This window comes from Coccomyxa subellipsoidea (genome assembly GCF_000258705.1).
Source record: "Coccomyxa subellipsoidea C-169, whole genome shotgun sequence".
NCBI lineage: Eukaryota > Viridiplantae > Chlorophyta > Trebouxiophyceae > Coccomyxaceae > Coccomyxa > Coccomyxa subellipsoidea.
Window position 1 is genome coordinate 2,387,055 of NW_005178037.1, and position 21,706 is coordinate 2,408,760.

The 21,706-nt window shown below is 53.6% G+C and overlaps 3 protein-coding genes across 3 annotated transcripts; 2 read left to right on the plus strand and 1 right to left on the minus strand.

The window, feature by feature from the left end:
- Positions 1-4: 4 nt before the first annotated feature.
- Positions 5-3,323, plus strand: COCSUDRAFT_62824 (hypothetical protein; the record flags this gene model as incomplete). Its single annotated transcript, XM_005648813.1, has 8 exons — positions 5-23; positions 133-696; positions 823-917; positions 1,044-1,098; positions 1,229-2,218; positions 2,369-2,545; positions 2,887-3,086; positions 3,261-3,323. 8 exons carry the CDS (start codon positions 5-7, stop codon positions 3,321-3,323), a joined length of 2,163 nt encoding a protein of 720 aa, XP_005648870.1.
- Positions 3,324-4,866: 1,543 nt separating this feature from the next.
- On the minus strand, positions 4,867-7,029 carry COCSUDRAFT_65844 (hypothetical protein; the record flags this gene model as incomplete). Its single annotated transcript, XM_005648814.1, has 3 exons — positions 6,812-7,029; positions 6,566-6,660; positions 4,867-6,314 (listed from the first exon to the last, which is right to left on the minus strand). The coding sequence occupies exon 3, from the start codon at positions 6,307-6,309 to the stop codon at positions 4,867-4,869; it is 1,443 nt and encodes a 480-aa protein (XP_005648871.1). The 5' UTR covers positions 6,310-6,314; positions 6,566-6,660; positions 6,812-7,029.
- A 293-nt stretch (positions 7,030-7,322) lies between these two features.
- COCSUDRAFT_65845 (hypothetical protein) lies at positions 7,323-15,572 on the plus strand (the record flags this gene model as incomplete). Its single annotated transcript, XM_005648815.1, has 14 exons — positions 7,323-8,113; positions 8,437-8,580; positions 8,998-9,175; positions 9,471-9,545; positions 9,877-10,002; positions 10,409-10,613; positions 10,948-11,051; positions 11,360-11,535; positions 11,821-12,071; positions 12,449-12,754; positions 13,296-13,542; positions 14,159-14,321; positions 14,725-14,856; positions 15,489-15,572. 14 exons carry the CDS (start codon positions 7,323-7,325, stop codon positions 15,570-15,572), a joined length of 2,982 nt encoding a protein of 993 aa, XP_005648872.1.
- Between the last annotated feature and the right edge of the window lie 6,134 nt (positions 15,573-21,706).

Sequence of the window (21,706 nt, forward strand, 5' to 3'; positions counted from 1 at the left end):
TATCATGCATCAAGGAGTGATTGGTAGGTCTCAATAAGCACTCCATCTTTGAAGGTTGGGAACACCTATGTTTTGAATCTCCCCATGACCTTGACACAGAGTAACTAACTCTGACTTTTGCGTTGCGTTCAGAGGCAGAGACCGGCGACTTGGAGAGGAAGAGAGCCGATAGGCGATCAAGCAAGATTCGAGGCATCATTGGTGGTCAGCAGGCTCGCCTCGAAGACAATGGGACGACTTCGACCGCCATCTTTGCAACGAGACACCTCAATCAGAAAGTCAGCTTCAGCAAGAGCGCCAGCAGATTGCTGGCAGCAGTGCCCAACCTGAACAGGACAGTGATGGCAGCCTCGTATCTCCAGGCCAGTGGACTTCAGGCAGGCCAGACAGCCCAAGGACAGGCGCAGAGGGGCGCCACAGCTGCAGCAGGCGGCATGCAGGGTCCCGCAGCCCCAGAGGCAGAAGCTGCAGGACCTTCGCAAGCGCCACAGCCAGGGATCAGCCGCAGGCAGCTCAGCGCTCAGGGAGCCGAGCAGGACATCGTCCAACGGTGGCTTGCGTTCAGCCTCAAGGCCTCATCCACCGTTGCAGAGCTGAAGCGGTTCCTGCTTGACAGAGGCCAGCGGCCAGTGATCTTCACCAGAAGCGCGCTGCTCGCCAGGGTGGAAGGGCTGCTTAGATTTGAGCATCCAGAAGGTAGCTATCCATGATGGCTGTAACGATCAGCGCCTACACATCTTATGCCTGGCAAATTAATAACATGTCCTCACCATTTCCTCTGGACATCTTATGCGCTGGCAGCTAATGGATGCTGTCATGCAGGTGGACTGGAGCCGAGTGCGGCGGCGGTTGAAGAGATCACAGCCGCTGTTGAGGCCGCAGCCCAACCGGCACGGCAAAGACCAGCAAGGCAGAAGGTGGGCATCTTGTTGAGGATCCTTATGTTTGCATGTGCTTTGTGAACGCCTCTCATCTGTCAAGCTGCTGGTGCAGTGAAAGCGAGTTTGGCTGAACACACTGATTGTAAGTTATTGTTGTTACAGGCGCCGAAGAAGTCACAGCTTCAGATGGAAGCGGCCAAGTCCATTGTTAACAAGGGTGAGTGGGCGCTCTCAGCTGGAAGCTCTGATCACCTGGTGACTGTTGCACACCCGAGAAGGCTTTAACTTCTGCAGATTTGATGGAAGGGAATGATAGCCAGTCAATTGAGGCGCTCACATGTTTGCAGGAGTGAGCAGCGGCCTGCCCGTGGTCAAACTCAAGCAGATTGACGAGTTGCTCTGGACCTTCGACAAGTGCCACTACCTGCCGCAGTTGGGGGAGAGCACTCCCTCGATTGGTGTCGCTCTCTGGGCCGTCACAAGCACGCTGCACCGCGACGGGGAGTTCCCAGCACGCAACTTGTCCCAGTTGGGTCGTGCTGCCAAGGCTCCTGTTGGTTTGGTGCGCGCTGTGCAGCCAGGCAGCGATGGCACCCAGCTGCATATGGAGATATGGTTCCTCGAGGCGCGCGTGCAGACAGATAGCCAGGGGGAGCCCGAGGCAGCGGTGGCAGGGGAAGGCGGTGGGGCACGCGCAGATGTGGAGGGACGGGGTGCAGGAGAGGCAGCCACCGGTGGGGGCGTGCAGGAAGGGCATGGGCGGGGTCGGGGCAGGAAGCGTGGCCGCCGCGGCACAGGCGGGGCGCGTGGCAGCAATCGGCCCAGAAGGGGCAGCCGAGGCAGGCTCAGGCGCCCAACCGCCAGAGCCGCAGAGTTTTGGGGTCCCCCCACTGAGGGCGACGAAGACGAGGTTGGGAACCTCTTCTCTGAGTCAGATGCGGATGACCAGCCAGCGCAGCAGCACAGTGACCCAGCAGAGCCAGAAGGGCAGGCAGAGGGTGTCCTGCCTGAGGCCAGCGAAGTGCCGCCGCAGCCCACAGCTTGTGCGAGCCAGTCGCCGTTGCACGGCTGCTTGCTGGCAGATGAGTCGCCGCAGCCTGTGCCAGTCCCCAACGTGCGGCTGAGCATGCAGGGGCATGCCGCATCGCCGGCCAAAATGGCTGTGCTGGTGATCGACTACCGGCACATTGCAGCGGCCCTCTGTCATCCAAAACGGCTGAAGGTGGCTCTCGGAGGCGCTGCCGGGAGCTCGCCCATGAACGTCGAAGAGGCTGCAACTGGTGTGGCGCTGGCAATGTTGCTGGCTGAGGAGCAGAATGCGGCGCGCGCCGGAGAAGGTGAGGAGCCATCATGGCTCTCTTTGTCCTGGCTTATATGATTCCACTCACAGTGAGTTTCTAAGTTATAATGCCATGCGAATCATACCCCGAAGGTTTATCGACAGGTAATTGTCAGCAATAAGCTGACGACAGGCATGTGTTGTCTAGGTGGGAGTGCTACGGCAGCGGAGCAGTCGCAGTCAGCCTTGGAGCAGTCACCGCTGTCTGGCGCCATGGTCTTCTTTGATCCTGCTCTGGAGCTCGCTGCCGATGAGGAGCCAGCTTCCTCCTACCGCTCTGCAGATGGCCCAGCAGGCATGTACAAAATCCTGCTCTGTCATTCCTGTGAACTTGTCAACTGACTGCTCTCATACGCTGGTGTAGTTGATTTGTTCATGTCTTGTCTCTCAATGCTGAAGTGTCTGCTTGCCCCTTTGCCTGAGCCATGCCTGTCTTTCACGCACCCTGCTCCACATGCTGTGCTTGCCCCTTTGCCTGAGTCATGCCTGTCACTCACGCACCCTGCTACATATGATGTGGTAGAGTGCCGCACCTAAGGGTCATCTGGGTAATACTAACAACAGGAATAAATTTGAGCTTGACATCCTAGCAAGACACTAGGGAAGATATTGCTTGAATGCGGTAATAATCGCGGATTGTAAGCAGCTGTGTGTTGGTGCGCGCAGGTCGACCGTCCCTGGAAGTTTCCTCCCCTGGGATCAACATGGAAGCTGCAATGGGTGTCATCGCAGGGCTGGCATGTCAGCTGAACCCCTCGCCGCAAGCCAGAGGCCATTCGAGCGCGCACAGTGACGTGCAGATTCTGCCAGATGACACAGTCTATGTCCTAACAGATGACAGGAGGATAGTGGGGACGGCAGAGGTGGTGCATATTGGGCCTGGCACACGGTTCCACGGTGCTGAGCTTGAGGGGTTTGGTGTTATTTGCGGGCTCACCATCACAGACGCAACTGGGGCTGGACACCAGAAGGCATGGTTGAGCGACACAGATGAAGTCAGAGCAGGCAGAACACCCTTGGAAGCAATTGGGGGCAATCAGATGGTGGCAGTTCCCGAGAGGTGCCTTCGCTTTCTGAGGCGCCCACCGGCGGCTGGAGAGTGACTTGCAATGTGATCTTTGCACTTTCAAGCTAAGTCAGTTTCAAGCTTAGTCAGAATTGGCGTGTGAGCATGACGCAAATGTAGCATCAATTTTTTTTATGTCCTAAATTTGATATTGCAATGAGGACTGTAGTAGGTTGTGACCAAGTCTGCCTCACTACAAGGCGTTGCACATCCATGCGCTCTACGCAACTAATATTAGTCACTCACTTGTCCCTCTCTGCACATGTGCGCAACAATCATGACGGTAACCAGATATCATGCATGTAACAATCTGTAAGGTAATTCTGCTCCCGGTTGCCTCACATGCTCAACCTTCGAATCTGAAGTGGCCAGTGGGATGGAGCACTTCTGCTTGAAGACAGAGCACTGCTGCTGACCGCCACAAGGTAGTGGCGGTGGAGGGCAAGAAAATAAATCCCCTGAGCCTATCTTATAATATTATTAACCCCATCTGTCATTGAGCAGCCTGGCTCGTTCTTGCTGTTTCTCTACGATGTCGGTGTCGAAATCCACTCACATAGAATGTTGAACGTGGAAGAATTGCTACAAGATTCTTCTCAGCATCATCGCACTTCTTGGTCGCTGCATAAAGACACACGGCATGTCACATCAGATGGCGCAAAGGTGATGCCCTTATCTTGCCGGCACCCACGCTATGGTACACGCACGCGATGTGTATCAATCAAATGTGCCACAAGCGACAGAATTGGGGTGTCAATTTGCTGCACAGCGTGGGTGCCCCTCCTTGATGGGCACATCTCTTTACATCGAGCAGCCATCTGAGATCGCCAGGGTTGAGGACGTGCTGTCCGTGCAGCACGCACTCAGCGTCAATATTTAGACTCTTTCAATATTGATTATTGATGGTATTCTTGTGAAAGAGTCTCTTGACCGGCCCTGTAGGTATCGCACGCTATGAAGAGGCTTTTGCAGTCCAGGGTTGGGGCAGCACACCTCTGAACATAGGACCTGCCACCTTTGTAATCTTGCTCAAACGAAACCCTGAAATGCCTTCTCGAAGAGTGTGGTTTTCGAAATTCCTTCAAGCACCACGGCTGTGTGTGCAGGAAACCTAGTAATCTTCAACCACTGAACTTCCTTGAAGGCGGGAGCCATGCATGCACACACCGCCCTCATTCACTGGGCACTGGTCATGTACAGGTGAGATCTCAGGAAAGCAAGAGTATGATCCAAGTGTAGAAGTGCTGTAGAAATCGGGTTGAAGCCGCGGGCCAAAGCCTTGGAGCCTTAAGCATCATGCTGATGATCATAATGATGCCATCGGGTCAGTACTAGTATAAATGGCGTAAGGCTACCCATTAAGAGATTCCAGTGGGACCACCGTCGAACATTATAACCTGAGAGAAATTTCTTTAAAGCATCAAGCATCTCGAGATGTGCTCATGAGCAACGCATGTCTTGTGCTGCAGGTGCAACCCATGGCATGGTATTCAGTATTTTTACCACCTGAAGCAAGGCACGCTAGGGTGCTGCCAAGTATTACCCTTGCCAGCCGGGGCCAGGAAAAAAAGAGAAAAAAATCATGGATATATGAGATGCATGCCAACATCAGTAAGCGCAACAAGATCCCAGAAAAATGCGAGGAGACTCACTTGCACATATAGGCGCAGCTGCGTGTCTGAGGCGGTTGGCGTGGCAGCAACGAACTGAGAGCAGACCGGCCGCTCCAGCGCCGCCGGGTCCAAGGCCTTCCGTTGAGCGAGCAAGGCCTTCACCTCTTCATCAGCAATGAAGGGGCTATAGGGCAGCTTCGGCTGCAGGAAATCAGAGGCTTTGCCCGCCGCCCTGAGCTGCGTGAGTCCCAGGCAGGCGTCAGCAATGGCTGCCACGCAAGTGCGAAAGCAGCAAGGACACTGCACAGTGGGGCCCCCGGAGGCACGACTGTCCAGAGATTCCTGGGTCGCCGGGCCCACCTCAGCTGCATCTCTGCCAGTTTGAGCCGCGAGGCTGCCTGCTTCCATTTCTGGTGGCGATGACGACGCTGCTGCTTCCCTCTGAGTGTTCTCCTGGGGCGGCGGCGGCTGGCCGAGCTGCAAGTCTGAGTCACCGCTGAGCCCTGCCTCCGAACAGATGGGCTGCACGCCAAGCCTGTTGAGGTCATGTGTGGCGATGTCCATTCTGCGCCACTGTCTGACCGCCACTGGGAGGTTCCTCCAGATATTTTTGGGCAGGCCACTCAGTTGCCCGTACGGCACACAGCCGTTCCTGACGTGCACCTCCTCCAGGGCGCTAGTCCAGGCGACCATTGAGGTTGGGCTGGCGAGGCTGAGCTCATGCGTCTGCAACATGAGCGCTCCAGAGTAGTAAACCAGCGGCCTCTGTGGCGTTGCAGGAAAGCATCCCATGCTCACAGGATCGACTGTGAAGGCGGCACTGCACCCGCCACACCTGAATGCTGGGGGGCTGACCTCTGTCCTGCCGCTGATCGAGACATACACAAGCCTGCTGATCGTCTCCACCTGCTCCCACACTGATCCCACCCTCCCAGCCTGACTGCATGGACTGCAAGCGGGCAGGGCTGCTCTGGCAGCTGTCAAAAACTCTGCCTGCAGCTGCTGCTTCAGTGCTGCTTGGCGTGCAGGCTGACCAGCTTGGAAACATGTGTTCCTGAATACATTGTCATCAAAGCACGCATCCCATGCTTGGTGCAGCCGTCTATTATCCTCTTGAGCTGCCTGTTTCCGCAGACGCCGGCGTGAGGGCGGAGGCTGATAATAGGCAGCAGCGGCTTCTCCATCTCCATCTGCAAAGCCATCCTGCTGTTCTTCCTGCTGAGCTGTGTTTCTTGCAGGGATCCGCCAGGATGGAAGGGCGCTGGCCGGCCTCCGGGGTCCCCTCGGTGCAGATGTTGCCACAGTGCTGCCTAGGTTCCTCCCAAATCTGCGGCCTGGCTGCAGCAGAGCAGGAGTGTCGGCTGATGGTATCACCTTGACACTGACCCTCCACCTCTTGTTCCTGACCATTCGTCCTGCATGAAGTCATCACACAACGGTTTCTGCAAGTGATCCACCAGGACATTAAAGGAATGAGAAGTACATCAGCAGCATGCCTTCTAGTACAAGTGATACAACTATCCTTACAAGCACCTGGGCTACTTGCTACTCTTTGGGGTGCACAGTCCTCTCCAGATGCTCCTCATCAGATTGGCATTCCAAGCAAAGCCAGGTCAGGGCAGACACCCACGGCTACTCACAGCAGCAGAGGGATCGTAACGCTCACCAGAACAATTGAACTTGATGTTGGTTTAGATTGTAGACGACTTCAGTGTCTGTCCGGTGCATCAGTGCTCAATTCAGGTGAACGCTCTGTGTTGCCTGCACGCATTTCATTTCAAGGAATTGGCTTGGCAGGGCATGCAGTCACTACGAAAGAAGTAGACATGCACGTCGATGGTCGTGACATTCGATTAGCTGAGTCCAAACAAGTCAAGGATGGGGATGCCAAAAAACCGGCAAAAGTGCGAACCTCACATGGCCAGCGACAGAAGACTTCAAGAATTCGTTTAAATTACTCCCATAAACATTTGCGGCCGTCCCACCCCCCTTTCAAATCCTACTTTGCAACGGTAACCTGGCAAATGGCATTGCTGTCTTCGCAGAAACGAGTAGCGCACGATCCTATAGATACAGGCTTGACCGAAATAATTAGCTTGACGGAGGTACTATGCAATGCTGAGATTGTTGTAGGTAAATCTGAAGGATGTGCAGCATTGCTTTTGTTATTGCACGCCCCGAAGGGGCGTGCTCAGAAAGAGAGCCAAATCCACTAATGTAGTGGAGTGCATGTCCACCAAAGTAGTGGATTTTGCCCGACAGAGTAGGATGCATCTAGCTGCTTACGATGATTGGACCCTGCCCTATTTGCTCCTGCTTCATGTAAGATGTCCATCATAACAGTGCGATCGGTGGTGCAGCGAAGCCTCTGTGCATATTCATAATGATGTAACTAGCTTCCGGCACTGAGAACAGGGGCTCAAATGGGTCGGCACGAGGAAGAGGGCACTGAAGTAAGGAAGGAGAAGAAGGAAAAGAGCAAGCACAAACATAAAGATAAGGACAAGGAGAGAGAAAAATCCAGCAAGTACAAAGATAAGAACAATTCTGACGGAACTGTAGCAAAGGCGGAGCCTGAGCAGAATGGCGACACGTCAAATGGACTTCCCTTACCACCACGATCAGGAGAAAAGAGCAGGGAAAAGAGCGACAGGCAGCCCAGAGAAAAGAGCAGGGAGACAGAATCAGAGGTGGACAAGGAAAGCAGGCGAGACAGGGATAGCAGGAGAGAACGGGACGGGGACAAGGACAGGGAAAAGGACAGACACAGGCACAGGGACAGGGACAGAGATCGGGAAGAAGGCAGCAAGAAGGGTGAGAAGGAAGGCAGGAGGGACAGGGACGACGAAAGGGATAAGGAGGAGAGGCGAAGGCACGACAAGGATAGGGACAGGGATAGAAAGAAGGTTGACAGGAAGGAGGATGGCCATAGGAGCGAGCGCAGGGACAAGGAAGAGCACAGCAGAGGCGAAAAGGCTGCAGACGCTGACAAGGATGACAGGGGCAAAGCTGCAGCGAAGCCCTCTGTTGCAGCTGATCCTGAAGGGGATTTCATGGAGGAGGATCTGCCTGGGCCACCATCAGGACCAGTTCCAGTCCCAGAGGAGCCAGCAGCAGCGTCTTCTGTCCCAGAGGAGCCCTTCGTGCTGGACGTCAAGCCTCAGGTGCAGGAGTCCGGCGGAGAGATCTCCATGAGTATTGAAGAGACCAACAGGTCAGTCTGCCATCCCTGTGCCTCCTGCAACTTGGTTCATCGTTGTCAAAGCAATGCTTTCCTATGTCTGCACTCTGCGGCCTCAGCGGCCTCAGGATATGCCCTGCGAGCTTATGGAGAATTCTTTATTTTGGCAGAATGTTCTTGTATTGAATTTGTGCCTCCTGCACTTGATTGATCTTTGTCAAAGCAATGCTTTCCCAGCTCTGCACCCTGCGGCCTCCTGTGAACTTTCTGGGAGTTCCTGATCGACGTGAACCCTAGAAAAGTGTTGATTGTGAGAGGCTGTACCTGGTACTGAGCTTTGTGTGTGGAAACTGCAGGGTGCGGGTCTCTCTGGGGCTGAAGCCGCTGGTGATGGAGAGCGAAAGGGAGCAGCGGCAGAAGGAGGCGCTGGCCAGGGAGGCCAAGAGGGCCGAGGAGGAGAAGGAGGCCAAGGCTGCTGAGCTGGCTGAGCGCATCAAAGCGTATGCCCCTTACCTACTGCATTTTTTGTGTATCAGAGGCATCCTAAACTGCAGAGCATACAGTCCTTCGAGGAAGTCACATGCGAGAATGAGAAGTGTTCCTGATGAGTTTACTGCACACTACTATCGTCCTCTTGTACCCAGGATGCCTGTCTGTGGTTACCTGTTCTTCTGCAATTGTTCAGTCCTGCTGATTGGTGAAAGGCTATGTTTCCTTGGAGCACTTAGTTCGGCAGTTGAGTGCAGGCCTCTTTAGTCCTTGTGCATGATCTGGGTTGGACTCAGGATTTTGCCGGGTGGACTTGTCATACTGTGGACGAGGAGTGGCCAGCAGAAGAATGCCCTGTACCCGGGGAATTGATATGGCAACTCTGAATTTGAATCAACATTGAACTGTGGAATATTCCGCCTGAGCAGGCAGCGAGAGAAGCGGCTGGAGGATGAGAAGCTGCGCAAGGTGAAGACGCTGGGAGCGGCGGCCGATGACGTGGACGATCTGGGCGCCTGGGTCAGCAAAAGCCGCGCCCTCGAAGAGAAGGCCAAGGCTGAGGCGCGCGCCAAGGCCCTCAAGCAGGCTCGCGCTCTCGAGGAGCAGGTGCGCTGCTTACTACCGCATGCCTGCCTTGATGGCTACATGAGCATTGACAGGGGATGCTGTTTGATGGGGAGTGTGAATCAGCATGTGACAGGGTGTTTGAGCTCTTTTCGTGAATCCATGGGAGGTTGACGCGCCTCGGTGCAGCATGTCAGAGTGTGCCTGATGTTGATAATCCAGGATGGTGGAGGTACAGGAAACGTGGTACGGGTTGTTTTTAGATGTCAGATGGGGTTCAGACGTTTTGCTGCTGCGCTGTGCTTCATGGGGCTGAGATGTGATGTGTGTTGTTCAGGACGATGATTTTGAGGAGTCGGACGAGGAGGACGGCGCGCCGCTGCGCAACGCCAAGGAGCTGGCCGGCATGAAGGTGAATACTGCCTTTGCAGCCATGCTTCTTTTACTTTCTTGACCGCGCGCACCTGACTTGCACATGAAGTTCTGGCCTGCTGCGGCTTCTGGCAGCTTCTGTTTTACAAGCAGTCTACATCAGTCCCTTCTTGTTTCGCGGGGGTCTTGGTTAAAGCAGCTGGGGGCTGGAAGGGCTTGACAAGGTGTGGGACTGCTTGTCCGGTACTTACCTGGGAACTCAACAGGGTCTCAACTATGTGAGGGGAGTCTCCTGCTGGGCGGTGGGGACAGGATTGCCGGATGATGCATGAGACAGGGTCTGGGGTGAAACGGAAGGGGCGCGCTTGCAGGTGAAGCACAATGCGGATGAGCTGGCGGAGGGAGAGACGGTGATCCTGACGCTAGCGGACCGCAACATCCTGGATGACAAGGGCGACCTCGACGATGACGCCGACGAGCTTGAAAACGCCCTTGTGGTATGTGTTCCTTCTTCTACTGCCCTTGCGCACTCTCTCTTTCTCTGCGCTGGGCATTGCTTCTCCTTTACTGAGCTGCCCAGCAATGCACATCCTTGTCTGTCTCCCCTGACAGCGCCACCCCTCTCTGCCCATGTCATGTCAATGATGACATTGCTGCTATGCCTGTTCAGTCATGCGCACTGCCAGCATGAGGTCGCTGGGTAAATATAGGCAGCATGCATGCCATCGGGAATGATACGACCCATGCATGACTTGTTGCGTTCGGCACAGCATTCTCATCACAGACTGGAGAACACAGCATATTACGCAGGCGTGCAGGAGAGGGTCATCTCAAAAGAATCTCGGCATACTTTGACCTGCACAAAATGGGAGGAGGTCTGATGTGCGTGCGTGCGCTGCGCAGATAGAGCAGAAGAAGCGTGAGAAGGCGCGGCGAGCGGCGGGGAAGCAGCACAAGCCGCTGTTCGGCGAGGACGGTGTGCAGCGGGGCATGCTGGACAAGTACGACGAGGAAGAGGAGGATGCAGGCATGGAGATCGACGAGTCTGGGGCGGTGAATGATGAGAAGGCTCGCAAGCAGGCCGAGATCAAGGCCAAGCTGGCCGCAGGTGGGCACCTGAATGACTGTCCATCGGAAATGAAGTCGCCAAGCTTACTGTGTGACGTATCAGGATGATTGTGGCAAAGTTTCTGCTGCAGTATCGTTGTAGATGAATCCTAATGCCAGGGGCTGGAAATTGCTGTCATAACTTGCAAGCATGCAGTTTACTGGATTCGTGAACATTCTCAGGCATGCTTTCGGCTTTTTGAATGTTCAGCATGGTAAGCAGAAACCATGCTGGAACATGTTCAAGAACCCAGTAAATAAAACTGAGTAATTGTGCAATCAGTCGCTGACATGAGTTGTGTGCGGATCCTGACGTGGGTTGTGCTATGGTGCAGCCCAGCAAAGCGCAGCAGGGACTGCTGTTGCTGGGTACGACGCGCGCTCCGAATACTTCACCAAGGAGGAGATGGCCGAGCTGTTCAAGCCCAAGAAGAAGAAGGTGCGCCTGGCTTTGATAAACTTCAAGGCGCCGTGATTCTTGGCATGCATGACACCTTCCACAAAGCATTGCGAGGGGTGCTTTGGCACTTTTTCCAGGCATTCACAGTTTCATTAATTGAGGTTTTAGAAGTCATATTGGATGCGTGAGGCGCGTGAAAGTCGCTTCTCTACTGCGAAGATACACCGACACATCATATTTTATGTGTATTGCGGCGCGTGAATGCCGCGAGCTTGCTGTGCAGAGGAACCGTGACGTCATAAATCATTGTGTGTGACGGTCTGTGAAGTCCGTGCTGTGCTGCACAGACAAAGAAGAAGCTTCGCAAGAAGGAAGCGATGGAGGACCTGAGCTTTCTGGAGGCAGAAGCCGAGGTGGCGGCTGCGGCCGGCGTTGCCGACCACGGTTCCCGCGGCAGCCGCGCTGGGCCGGCCGAGACGGCCGAGGCGAAGCGTGCGCGCGAAACCGCCATCAAGGATGAGAGGTGTGCGCTTGATTTCGTCCTTGTCCTTGCTTATAGCACATGCAAATGAATCAAATGCAGCATTCTACATCTTGCTGCATGCGCATCAAACATGCATGTGCGGAGGTGCACTTGAGCAGAAAAGATTTGGTGTTTAGCGGGCCCGAAGTGGTCCGCATGTGTTGCGGTTGAAGGTGCTGGAAACTGTTCAATGGCGACGATATTGGCGCAGAGTCTCCTGGAGGGAATGTTTATACACTCAGGCAAAAGCATATCACTCAGGAGTGTTGGGGTGTCGCTGCGCAGGTACAAGGCGGCGCTGGAGAAGGCAAACTATGCCTCGCTGGCGCTGAAGGAGGATCCTGGGGAGGAGAGAACGCTGGGAGAGGACGAGGAGGAGCTGCAGGCGGTGCTGGCGCGCGCGCGGCGGGCGGCAGCTGCCAAGAAGGAGGAAGCTGCCGCCGCGGCCGAGGGGCCCGGCGTTGCGCGCATTGCGGAGCAGGCTGCCGCCCGACGCGCCGCCGACGAGGCGCAGCGAGCCGCTGATGCTGCCGAAGGTGCTCCATTCTCTTCCTATGATTGTCTCTTCTATTTTCCCCTCTGAGACAGCTGCTACCTGTCTTGGTTGCAGCATGGGCCATCCCCGATATGATGTTGTCAGGGCACTGGTCCCTTGGAAGATGGAAGATGGAGAGCTGATTGTATCTTCCACTGCAATGGGAAAGTCTCTCTGCAGCTTGCAGGCACAGCCGGCCTGCTCTATCATGTCGCTGCTACCCTCATCGATGGCTTCTATTATTTTCTATGTTTCTGACAGAGAATGGCTACGAGATGGGTCTTCTATGTTGGCTGAAGACTGTCTAATAGGCAGTGCAAGGACCATAGTCGCCATTTTTATATGCAATTTTGTGACATGGCGCTACTGCCGCTTCAGGCGAGGACATGGCGTTCACGGAGGCGGCCGAGTTTGCGCGAGGAATCACAGTGGAGGCGGCAAAGGAGCCGGCCAGCGCTAGGGAGTCCGACTCGCACATGGGCATTGGCGATGACGTGACGCAGCCAGAGCCGCTGCCTAAAAAGGTCCCCAAGCCAGAGCCGGCCGCGGCCGGCGGCTGGGTGGCGGCCGGCGCTGACGCTGACGAGGACGCTGACGTGGACATGGCGGATGCTGGCGAGGACGATGACGACGCGGCGGCCGCGCCGGGAGACTCGGTTACTCGGGAGCGCGCCATCGGCACAGGTGGGTCTTTGTGCGATATATTTAGGGTTCAGGGTTTCAGTGTGAAACGGCTGAGCCCCTTTGGGCTATCTGGCTTGGCTCCACACTCACCAGGCTCGTTTGCTATCACCCACAGATGGATATAAAGATCAGCACACAGGTGCTAAGCTTTTTGGTGGTAGCACATTCATCCATTTCCCCTTTGTGCACGAGGCATGGCCGGCTGATCCTTACCAGATTTCACTGTGTCTGCTTGCATATTGGGGCTTTCTCTTGTTTGTCAGAGGGGTTTCTAGCACCGTGAGTCGCATTAATGTCCCTCATGTGCTGATGGCAGTATTTAACTGGAAAGGTTCAGATGCACAGTGAAAATTTGCTTTGGAGCTGGTTTTCTTCTGCTCACAGGCCTCGACATACCTTGGAAATTTCTTCTGTGTTCCTGAAAGTCCTGGGCAACCTTGGCTCAAGGCGCTTTGGAGCGCCACGTTTGGCGATGCATGCAGGCCTGGGCCTAGAATCTCAAAATAGTGTTTGATAATGTTTTGAACTCAAATGCGCGCAGGTCTGGGCGCGACGCTGGCGCTGCTGTCGGAGCGCGGGGAGCTAAACGACACGATCCAGTGGGCAGGCCGCAATAACGACGTCATGGCAGCCCAGCATCTCACGCGCAGCGGTCAGCTCAAGGACGTGTACAGCGGCGGCCGGCAGAGCAGCGCGCTCGAGGAAAAAATCGAGCGCGCGCTGACTCAGCGGGACGAGTTCGGCGACATCATGACGCCCAAGGAGCGCTTCCGCCACCTGTGCTACGGGTGCGCGGCGTTCCCTCTCCATTTAGTAATACGGGCCCTAGATTTGACTGAAATCGAAGACTTACTCGTATTGCCGTGTTAGCTCTTCCGGCCTCACCTGCAGATGTCAGGCATTTGTTCTTGAGTTTCTGTCACTGCTTGCTGCATGCACACGTACAGTGTATTGAGCAAGTGCTTGGCCCCTAGCATGCTCGGGAATCTGGAATCTGTTGACCTGGATAGATTAAAGTCTTCAGCTTCCACGTTTTTTGTGAAACACATTTCAACAGGCTCTTCTTGCGCTCGCTCAAACTTGTATTTGTGCTCAGTGCTCCTGGGCTTTGAATGCCTGGATTCACAGGCTGTGGGCGATGCCCTTTGTTGAGAATGTGTCTCCATGCATGTGGAAGCAGATCCTAAACTCTTTCAACTCGTTGTTTTATTGGCTGTGGGGCTTGCGGTCAGGCGACCACAACCGATGTACCAGTCTGCATGTCTTTTCAGCCATCTAGGGACTGAAATCAGGGTAATTTAAAATGACATTAGGGTTCATGAACATTGAAATATTTGTGGCGGGCAGGTATCAATATGCGCACTGCCATCTGCTTGGTTCACAGGTTTGCCTGATGGGCCGCAGGTTCCACGGCATAAACCCGTCGAAGAACAAGCAAGACAAGCGATTCAAGAAGATCGCGGAGGAGCGCGAGAAGAAGAAGCGGCTGATGGGCGCCGGGGATGACTCAGACAACCCCGCCGCGCGCATGCACGCCGTGCAGGAACAGACCGCCACACCCTACCTGGTGCGGATTCCCTTGTTTTCCTTGACCACCCTTTCGATGACCCAAAACCCCAAATTATAGCTTTGAGGATTTCCTTGTTCACTAGATGGGCCGGGCCTTTGTGACTTCATTGGTACTCTTTCGTGCCTGTTGGTGGTTGACTGTGTACATCCTGTTTCACTGCGCTCTGAAGAACTCAATCAGTGACTCGACTCCCCTACAGAGGTAATGAGTGCGTTGCGCCTGTCTCTCTTGTGGCACATTTACAAAGCTGCTAGTCTGGACTTGCCTGCACTGCTTGGACGTGCTGCCCATTCCTGGTTGTGCTTAGAGAACAGAAGAGAAGGGTTGTGCACACTTTCGAGGTTACATCGCAGCGAGGCACGACTCGGTCTTGTTGACATGTGCCGGCATGTGCGCGCAGGTGCTGTCGGGTAAGGTGAAGCCGGGCCAGTCGAGCGACCCTGCCTCTGGCTTTGCAACTGTGGAGAGAGACCCCATCGCCCTCACGCCTGTGCTTGGCGGCAGCCAGACGCCTCTCACCGGCAACCGAAAGGTGCTGCTACTCTCCTCTGGAACGAACTCAAATTTCCAGCACTCTTCTGTATACTGCGCGTAGTCTTCCTCCCTCCACTCGTGTGGGAGGACAGCGAGTATTTCGCGTCTGGCCGATCCGCTTGCTTTTGTGCTCGGCAAGGTGCACATGCTCCTAGGCGGACACAAGAGAAGGGCGCCATTTCGGGCAGATACCTTGGCACTGGAGTCTGTTGCAAAGTGGGGAGGCTACATTGCCTCTATGATTCAGGATCCACTTGACTGAACATTAGCACCCTGGTGCTGCCTGGACATGTTTCGCGGCTGGCAACTGCTGCTCTGGTCAGCCAGAGCAGCAGTTGTGAGCGCTGCACACGCCCAGCCAGATGACCGGTAGGCTTCGACTGGCACGGCATGTCTCGTGCAAGTACGCTTTACAATTCCAAGCGTGTGTGCTTCCGCCCACATTTGATTGTGTCGTGCTTGGATCTGGCGAGTCCAACAAGGGGTAGGATGGGCAGCTAGTACTTGCAGCTTGTCTACCGATGCACCTTGCCTCTGGCAGGAAGTTGTCTAATAATAGTAGTAATGATAGTACTCATTCTTCCGCTTGCAGTGCTGTGGTGTAAAATGTTTCTGATGGCCTGGCTACAGGTTGAAGCTATGCTGGGGTTGAAGAGGCCGCGCGATGGAGAAGTAAGTATGGCGCCACCGCCGCCTCGGAAGCCCAGGACGTGATCTTGCTCAAGAGTTCTGTTTCAACACTTGAGATTTACTACATTGGTTGTTCTCTTACTGGAGGAGAGGCACGCTCCCTTGTGCAGCCTGTTCCAGCTGCTGCCAGTAAAGTAGAGCAAGCTGAAGCTGGGGTGCACCACCAAGTGATGGGCATTGTAGGCGTACGCGTGCTTTGGATGATTAATCATTGCTACGAGGTCCTTTGTCAAGAACACTGTGCTTAGAAAGCAAGCCTCAAGACATTATTTGTCAACGATGTTGACTATCACATGCCCCATGTCCTGGGGCCGCCTGTTTCGATTCAAGCCTGACTGTACCCACAACATGCATGTACGCATATGTGCAGCGAATACCCCGGGTCGATGGACATGTTATTGTATTACGCAATATTCATATGGATGTCCACAGCATCGTGGGAAAACCCACGTTCCTGCATAGAGGAACTCATGTGCTAGACTTCCTCTCGACACCTGCACGGGCTCCAAGTCACTGAGTAGGCATGCAGGACTCTGACTCCAGTTGTTGAGACGGCTGTAGAGCGCCGCTTGCATTCACGCAAGAATATTCGTGCGAAGAGATGAGGGCATATGCAACCCGCAGCTTGCAATTGCAACTGACAGGTGTGCAGCAACAGGCGGATCTGTTTCAGTTTTTCTCTCCTGCCATTTGACATTGTCAAGGGGCGCATGTGAACGAACAGTAGAGGCGTCTGTCTTACGCCTCATTTGAAATTCCAGTTTGAAAGATGACTGAACGATGACGCAGGATGGAGAGCCCAGAGTCGTTGTATTGAGAGCCTGCAGGCAGACGGTCTGTAGATCAGCACTGCAATTTGCTGGCTGATTAGTGGCTTGAAAAATGGGAGAGGAAATGTTGAGTGCCTGGGAGTTGCTAATTGTGCAGAGGGCATGGAATTGGAGCAAGGCATTTTAGCAGAGCATGCATCGATCGGCTGTGGTGCTGAAGTGGCTCTCAGGAGCCAGAGCGAGAACGGATGTATGCTTGTACCTGACTGTGACCAGCGCTCAGAGTGCATCAGAGGCTTGCCGAATGATCTCGAGATCTGTGCAGCATGTGCAGACGTACACATGTGGGCATCAAAGTGGCTTATGTTCCATGTGGGTGCGGCGCATGACAGAGTTGAAGAAGCTTGTAATAATGATGACTCATCTCAGATCTGGAAGAAGATGCAGCTTCAAAGAGAGATGTACATATCTGTGGTGTGAGTCAGTAAGTGCGCATGCGCAGGTGTGCAGGGGTTGCCGGCTGGTACGCTACTGCACCGAGCACTGCCAGGCAGCAGCGTGGCCCCAGCACAAGGCAGTCTGCAGGAAATATGGGCAGCAAGGGCAGGGCAGGGCTCAAGTACTTGACCCTTGAGGAGTTGCACTGCCGGCACATCATGCAGAGCGGACACCCAGGCCAAACTGGCATTGCCGATGACTGGACAAGTTGCATTGTGCAAGCGCTTCAGGGATTACCCTTGTAGGGAGCCGCAGAGCACAATAGTTATGAGTGCTCAAATCTTGTGAGTTTGCTAGGGTGGTGCGCGCTCTGTCATGCAGTCCTGCAAGCACGCAGGAACATGACCAATATTTTAATGCGGCTGAATGAGCAGGGCAGGTGTCAGTTGCCAGTTGCTGCCAAAACGGTATACCGTCTACAATAGGTGTAGACCATGCTAGTAACCATACCCAGGCCGTGCCGGGTGGGTGAATGGCGGGCCGTACTTAGTACGGGCCCGGGGCAGTACACCAGTGTTTCGAGGTGATTATGGGGATATGATATTATCATCATTTTTACATGATAGTACTAATAATAAAACTAATTATACTAATGATATCATCGATGCATGCAATGGGTTTACCCACATAGTTTCCCCATCAGGAGCAGCAGTGCCAATGTATGATGCATGTTGTGGAAGCAGTCTGCAATAATTGGTGCCGTTTGAAATTCTCATGCTCCCAAATGAAATCATATGGATATAAAGTGGGTCTGACTGACGTCATGACCAGATCAGCACGACCTGATCAGCAGGAATGACTGAGTCCTGTGAATTATGAGAGACGATTTGACGCTGCAATTGTATCGGCATCCCCATGAGCATCAGCAAGTCCTGTATTTGTTTCGCCCAGCATGCCAGAAGCAGCGTTGAACGCTTGGGAAAAGCTGAACGTGCACAGGGCATGGAATCTGACCAAGGCATCTCTCCAGTATGGGGGAGATATGCAGGCTTTGGGCATGCTCATGGAAAGCCTTGTTGTACTGAAAAACCATTTCACAGAAGATGCACGCGCCAAAAATAACATGTTCAAACGCACTGAGCGCCCAATCACTGCCTCGGTGGCAAGTCTGTACGTTGATGTCGCATCTGCAGTTTCGAGAATGACCGACATTGGTTCTGCGCAGTTTGTTATGACATCTGTGTCGGTGAGACATCGAAATTGGGCGTCGGAATAAAGTTTTATGATAGTCTTGCTTCAGCTGCTCACCCATGCCTTTCAATGCTCTTATGCGATTTGCAGGCTTGCGAGTGGGTCTTGAATTTGCTGCTAGAGGCACACCAAAGGCCTCTAGGTGCAGAAGACGAGAAACGTCTAAAAATGGCGGCGATACACTTGAGCAGCAAGATGTATGCCTGCCACAGACTGATGGGCAACATTCCTGCAGCTTGGATGGTGATCAGAAGACTGAACAGAATACCTGTTGACACTGGGGATAAATCCGAAAGGTGTACATACACCTTGTCCCATTGACAACCCGTTCTGGATTCTCTTTTGCACCTCTAGCGTGCGGAGGTTTAATTTAAATGGACCTGCACATGCGCATATGTACTCTGTGGTGCGCAGGAAGCTGATGCAGGAGGTACTTGAGCTGGAAGCGCGCTCCTATGCCAGCACAAAGTTTGGGGTCACTTTCAAGCCGCCGCATCTGCCAGACCCCAGCCCCCTGGTCTACCACCACTCCGCCAGAATGACTGGAGCGGTGCGTTCCTGCATGCTGGCAAGCATACATTTAATACGAAGGAGATCTCAGGACAATCCGGTAAGTGTGAGAAGCGCTTGAGGACCTGCTTGATTGCGCACAGCAATCACCTGTGAGCCCATGAGCAGCTAGCATCAGTGCATTGGGCCGGCAAGAAAGCGAATCGATATGCAAATTTCCCCTTAAAGGATGATCTCGACTGAGAGAGAAACAAGACCACCTCTTTTAATCTGGCAACCCTTAGAGCCAGCTGCTAGTCAGCCTTTGCTGCTTCAACTGCTGTTACCTACCAGGCCATAAGTCTGCGGCCATGGCCCCTGACAGCTGCCCAAATTTTCACTGCAGGCTCTGGACAATGAAATGGCGTCGATCATGCGCAAGAGCAGTAAGATCATCTGCGCAGCGGGCGACTCAGTCTTTGCCAGCATTCAGGAGGACGCTGTCAGGAGCTCTGGCGTCCCTATGCACAGGATAAACATATTTCGCTTCCGACCCTGCCAGCCCAGGTAACACCTGAAGCTTGTCTGCTGCAACATCAGAGTGGTCCGCACATGGGCACTTGCTTCAAGAATCCCTAGTCTCTCGCTTTCAAATATCCGCCAATCTGGTGTTGTTTCAAGGCCCCCAACCCTATTTTGCAGCTCGATTTGGATTTGGGCAGGCAATATTGCTTTGGCCCCTTGTTCTCACGTGCTCCTCTAGATTGGGCGGACTTGAAAGCATCATTGCCAATTAGAGATTACCGTCCCTCACTGCATAGGCAGTTGATTTTTATGCTGCATGCTTTCCAACACAGCTAGCCTCAGTGAGGCATTTCATTGATTGCACTTTTGTATGAGTGGGCTCGGAAAGAAGCTGGTCCTGGTGCTGACGCTGAGGGCTTTTCAATTCTCCTTATGAGCAAAATGTCTTGTAGACACTGAAAGACTCTGATGAATGGGCTCTTGGACGAGTCAGGAAACAGCAGGTAATCTGATCAACGTATCCACGCTGAATATTTTGGCTGAATGCATGACTGCAGGAGTGGAGCTGCAAAGACGCTGGTGAAGCTGGGAAAGGTCAGTGCAATGTCAATGGAATTTGAGGCAGGAGTCATTTTTGACCAGCGCTTTTACATGGCCGGGTTCAATGGGGACCTTGGCGGACCCCTCATTGGCTGGGACACCAATTTCCAACGAGAGGTCAATGTCTACACGGTGAGACCACAGCCATTATCCAGCTCTAGATGCGTGCAATGTATTGCACAGTCTTGTTTTCTGAGTGCGTGCTGCAAAGCTTGCATTGTCTTGTGGACAAAGCGCACCTGCAGAGCTGTCTCAGTTCTGAACCTGCCCTGAGAACTGTGGTCTTTGAGGAAATGGTCACCATATGATACTCGAAAGTGCATATTGTCAATTGAACCCGGCTGGTGGGGGGCGGTGTAATACTGCAATACTGGAATATAAGCACCGCGCCTACGGTTGATTGGGTCATGCTTGGATCTGGCGTGTCCATCAAGGGGCAGGTTTTAGGCAGCCTAAAATGGCAGCTTGTTTGCAGGCGCACCTTGCCTCTTGGCAGGAAAGGCGTGTGATGGCATCAATAAATTTAATTGTCTCTGCAAAGCCCTGACTGCATTCCTTTTGTGCCCCAGAATTATAAGCTGGGGGGACATATGGCGGGTCGCCGAGGGGCGAGCCTTGTGGCCTGCCGGGACATGATCCTTGCATTCGGCGGTGTCAGCGATGCGCCAGGTTGGCGCTCTAGCAAAATTGTTTTGCCCTTCTCAACTGCTGTACATACATACATACATATATATATATATATATATATATATATTTGTGGTTTTAGGGTGTACCACGACCAATTTACAGAAAGTCCCCAAACCCTGAATATATTAAAATAGTGTTAGCTGTTCAGGAACATGTTTGAATGAGAACATACAAGTGCCACGCCCTTTGCAGAGGAGGCAGAGTGAGCTTGATGCAGATGTTGCGTTGATGTAAACACCAGCATTTTTGAAATGTTTCAAATTGAATGTGAATTTGAAATGCCCGCAGGCGGCGGCGCGCCGATTCTGCACAACACGGTCTGTTTTGTTTCGGGGGCGATTCCTGGGAACACGCAGGCTTACACCATGATAGAAACACGTGCGCAGAGTTCTTTCACATGCTGACTGTGGCTAAAACCAATTTAAAGTCCTCACCGCAGGTGTCTAGCTGCTCAGACTTGTATCAACTTGAACCCTCCACTCCTTGGAGTCAATGTACCTCTGGGCAGGGGTTCCCACACTTATCACAGGAACTGAACGAGGCCGGAAGTTCTCGGGGGTTTACTGCAGATGTTTAGCTCTTGAGGCCTGTGACCATCCCAACATGAGCCTCCATTCCTCAGTGTCCGTGTGCTCCTCTGTGCAAGGGCTTCCCACACTTTTTTTGGTGCCAGATATTGGGCATCAGTACTGCAGGTGTCTAGTCCGTGGCTTGTATCAATTAATACTCAATCTTTGGCACTGAAGCATCCGTCCTCCAGTTTCAACGTACCTCTGTCCAGTCGCTTGTCACACTCGTTCTCAGGGGTTGCCAGAAATCCATGCACTTGGGCTCACCTGCTTAGTATGGCCCCAGGTGTCGAATGAGTCACCTGAGCCTTGTCACTTGTCTGTGCCGCAGGAGGGATCGCCCCAGAACCGTGCTACGGCCACTCAGCATGGATGATAAACGACAAGATGTGTGTCTTCGGCGGGGTTGCGCGCGAAACAGAGGCTGAGTCGCGGCTTTTCCGGGGGGACAAAAAGCGCAGGTGGCCCTGAACCCCAAAGCAACTACTGAAAGAGCAGTGCAAAACCTCGACCCATTATCTCCAAACCATGGCATGCAGGGACAACATCTTTGTCCTGCTCTGCATGCTGCTCAGGGAATTCACACTGCAGAATGCAGAATGCTTGAACTGGGAACAACTCCTTTACATGTCTGTAATGAAACAGCCTAGGTGTGAGACTCATCCGGTGCACGTCTGATGCCTTCTGGGCTGCGCAGGTTGAAGACTCTGAATGATCTGTGGCGGCTGAATACGGCTACATGGGAGTGGGAGCGTCTGCAGCCACTCGGCCTCGTGCCCTGCCCGAGATCACATGCAGGCAAGCGCATGTCTTTGGCCCCTGGTGTCAT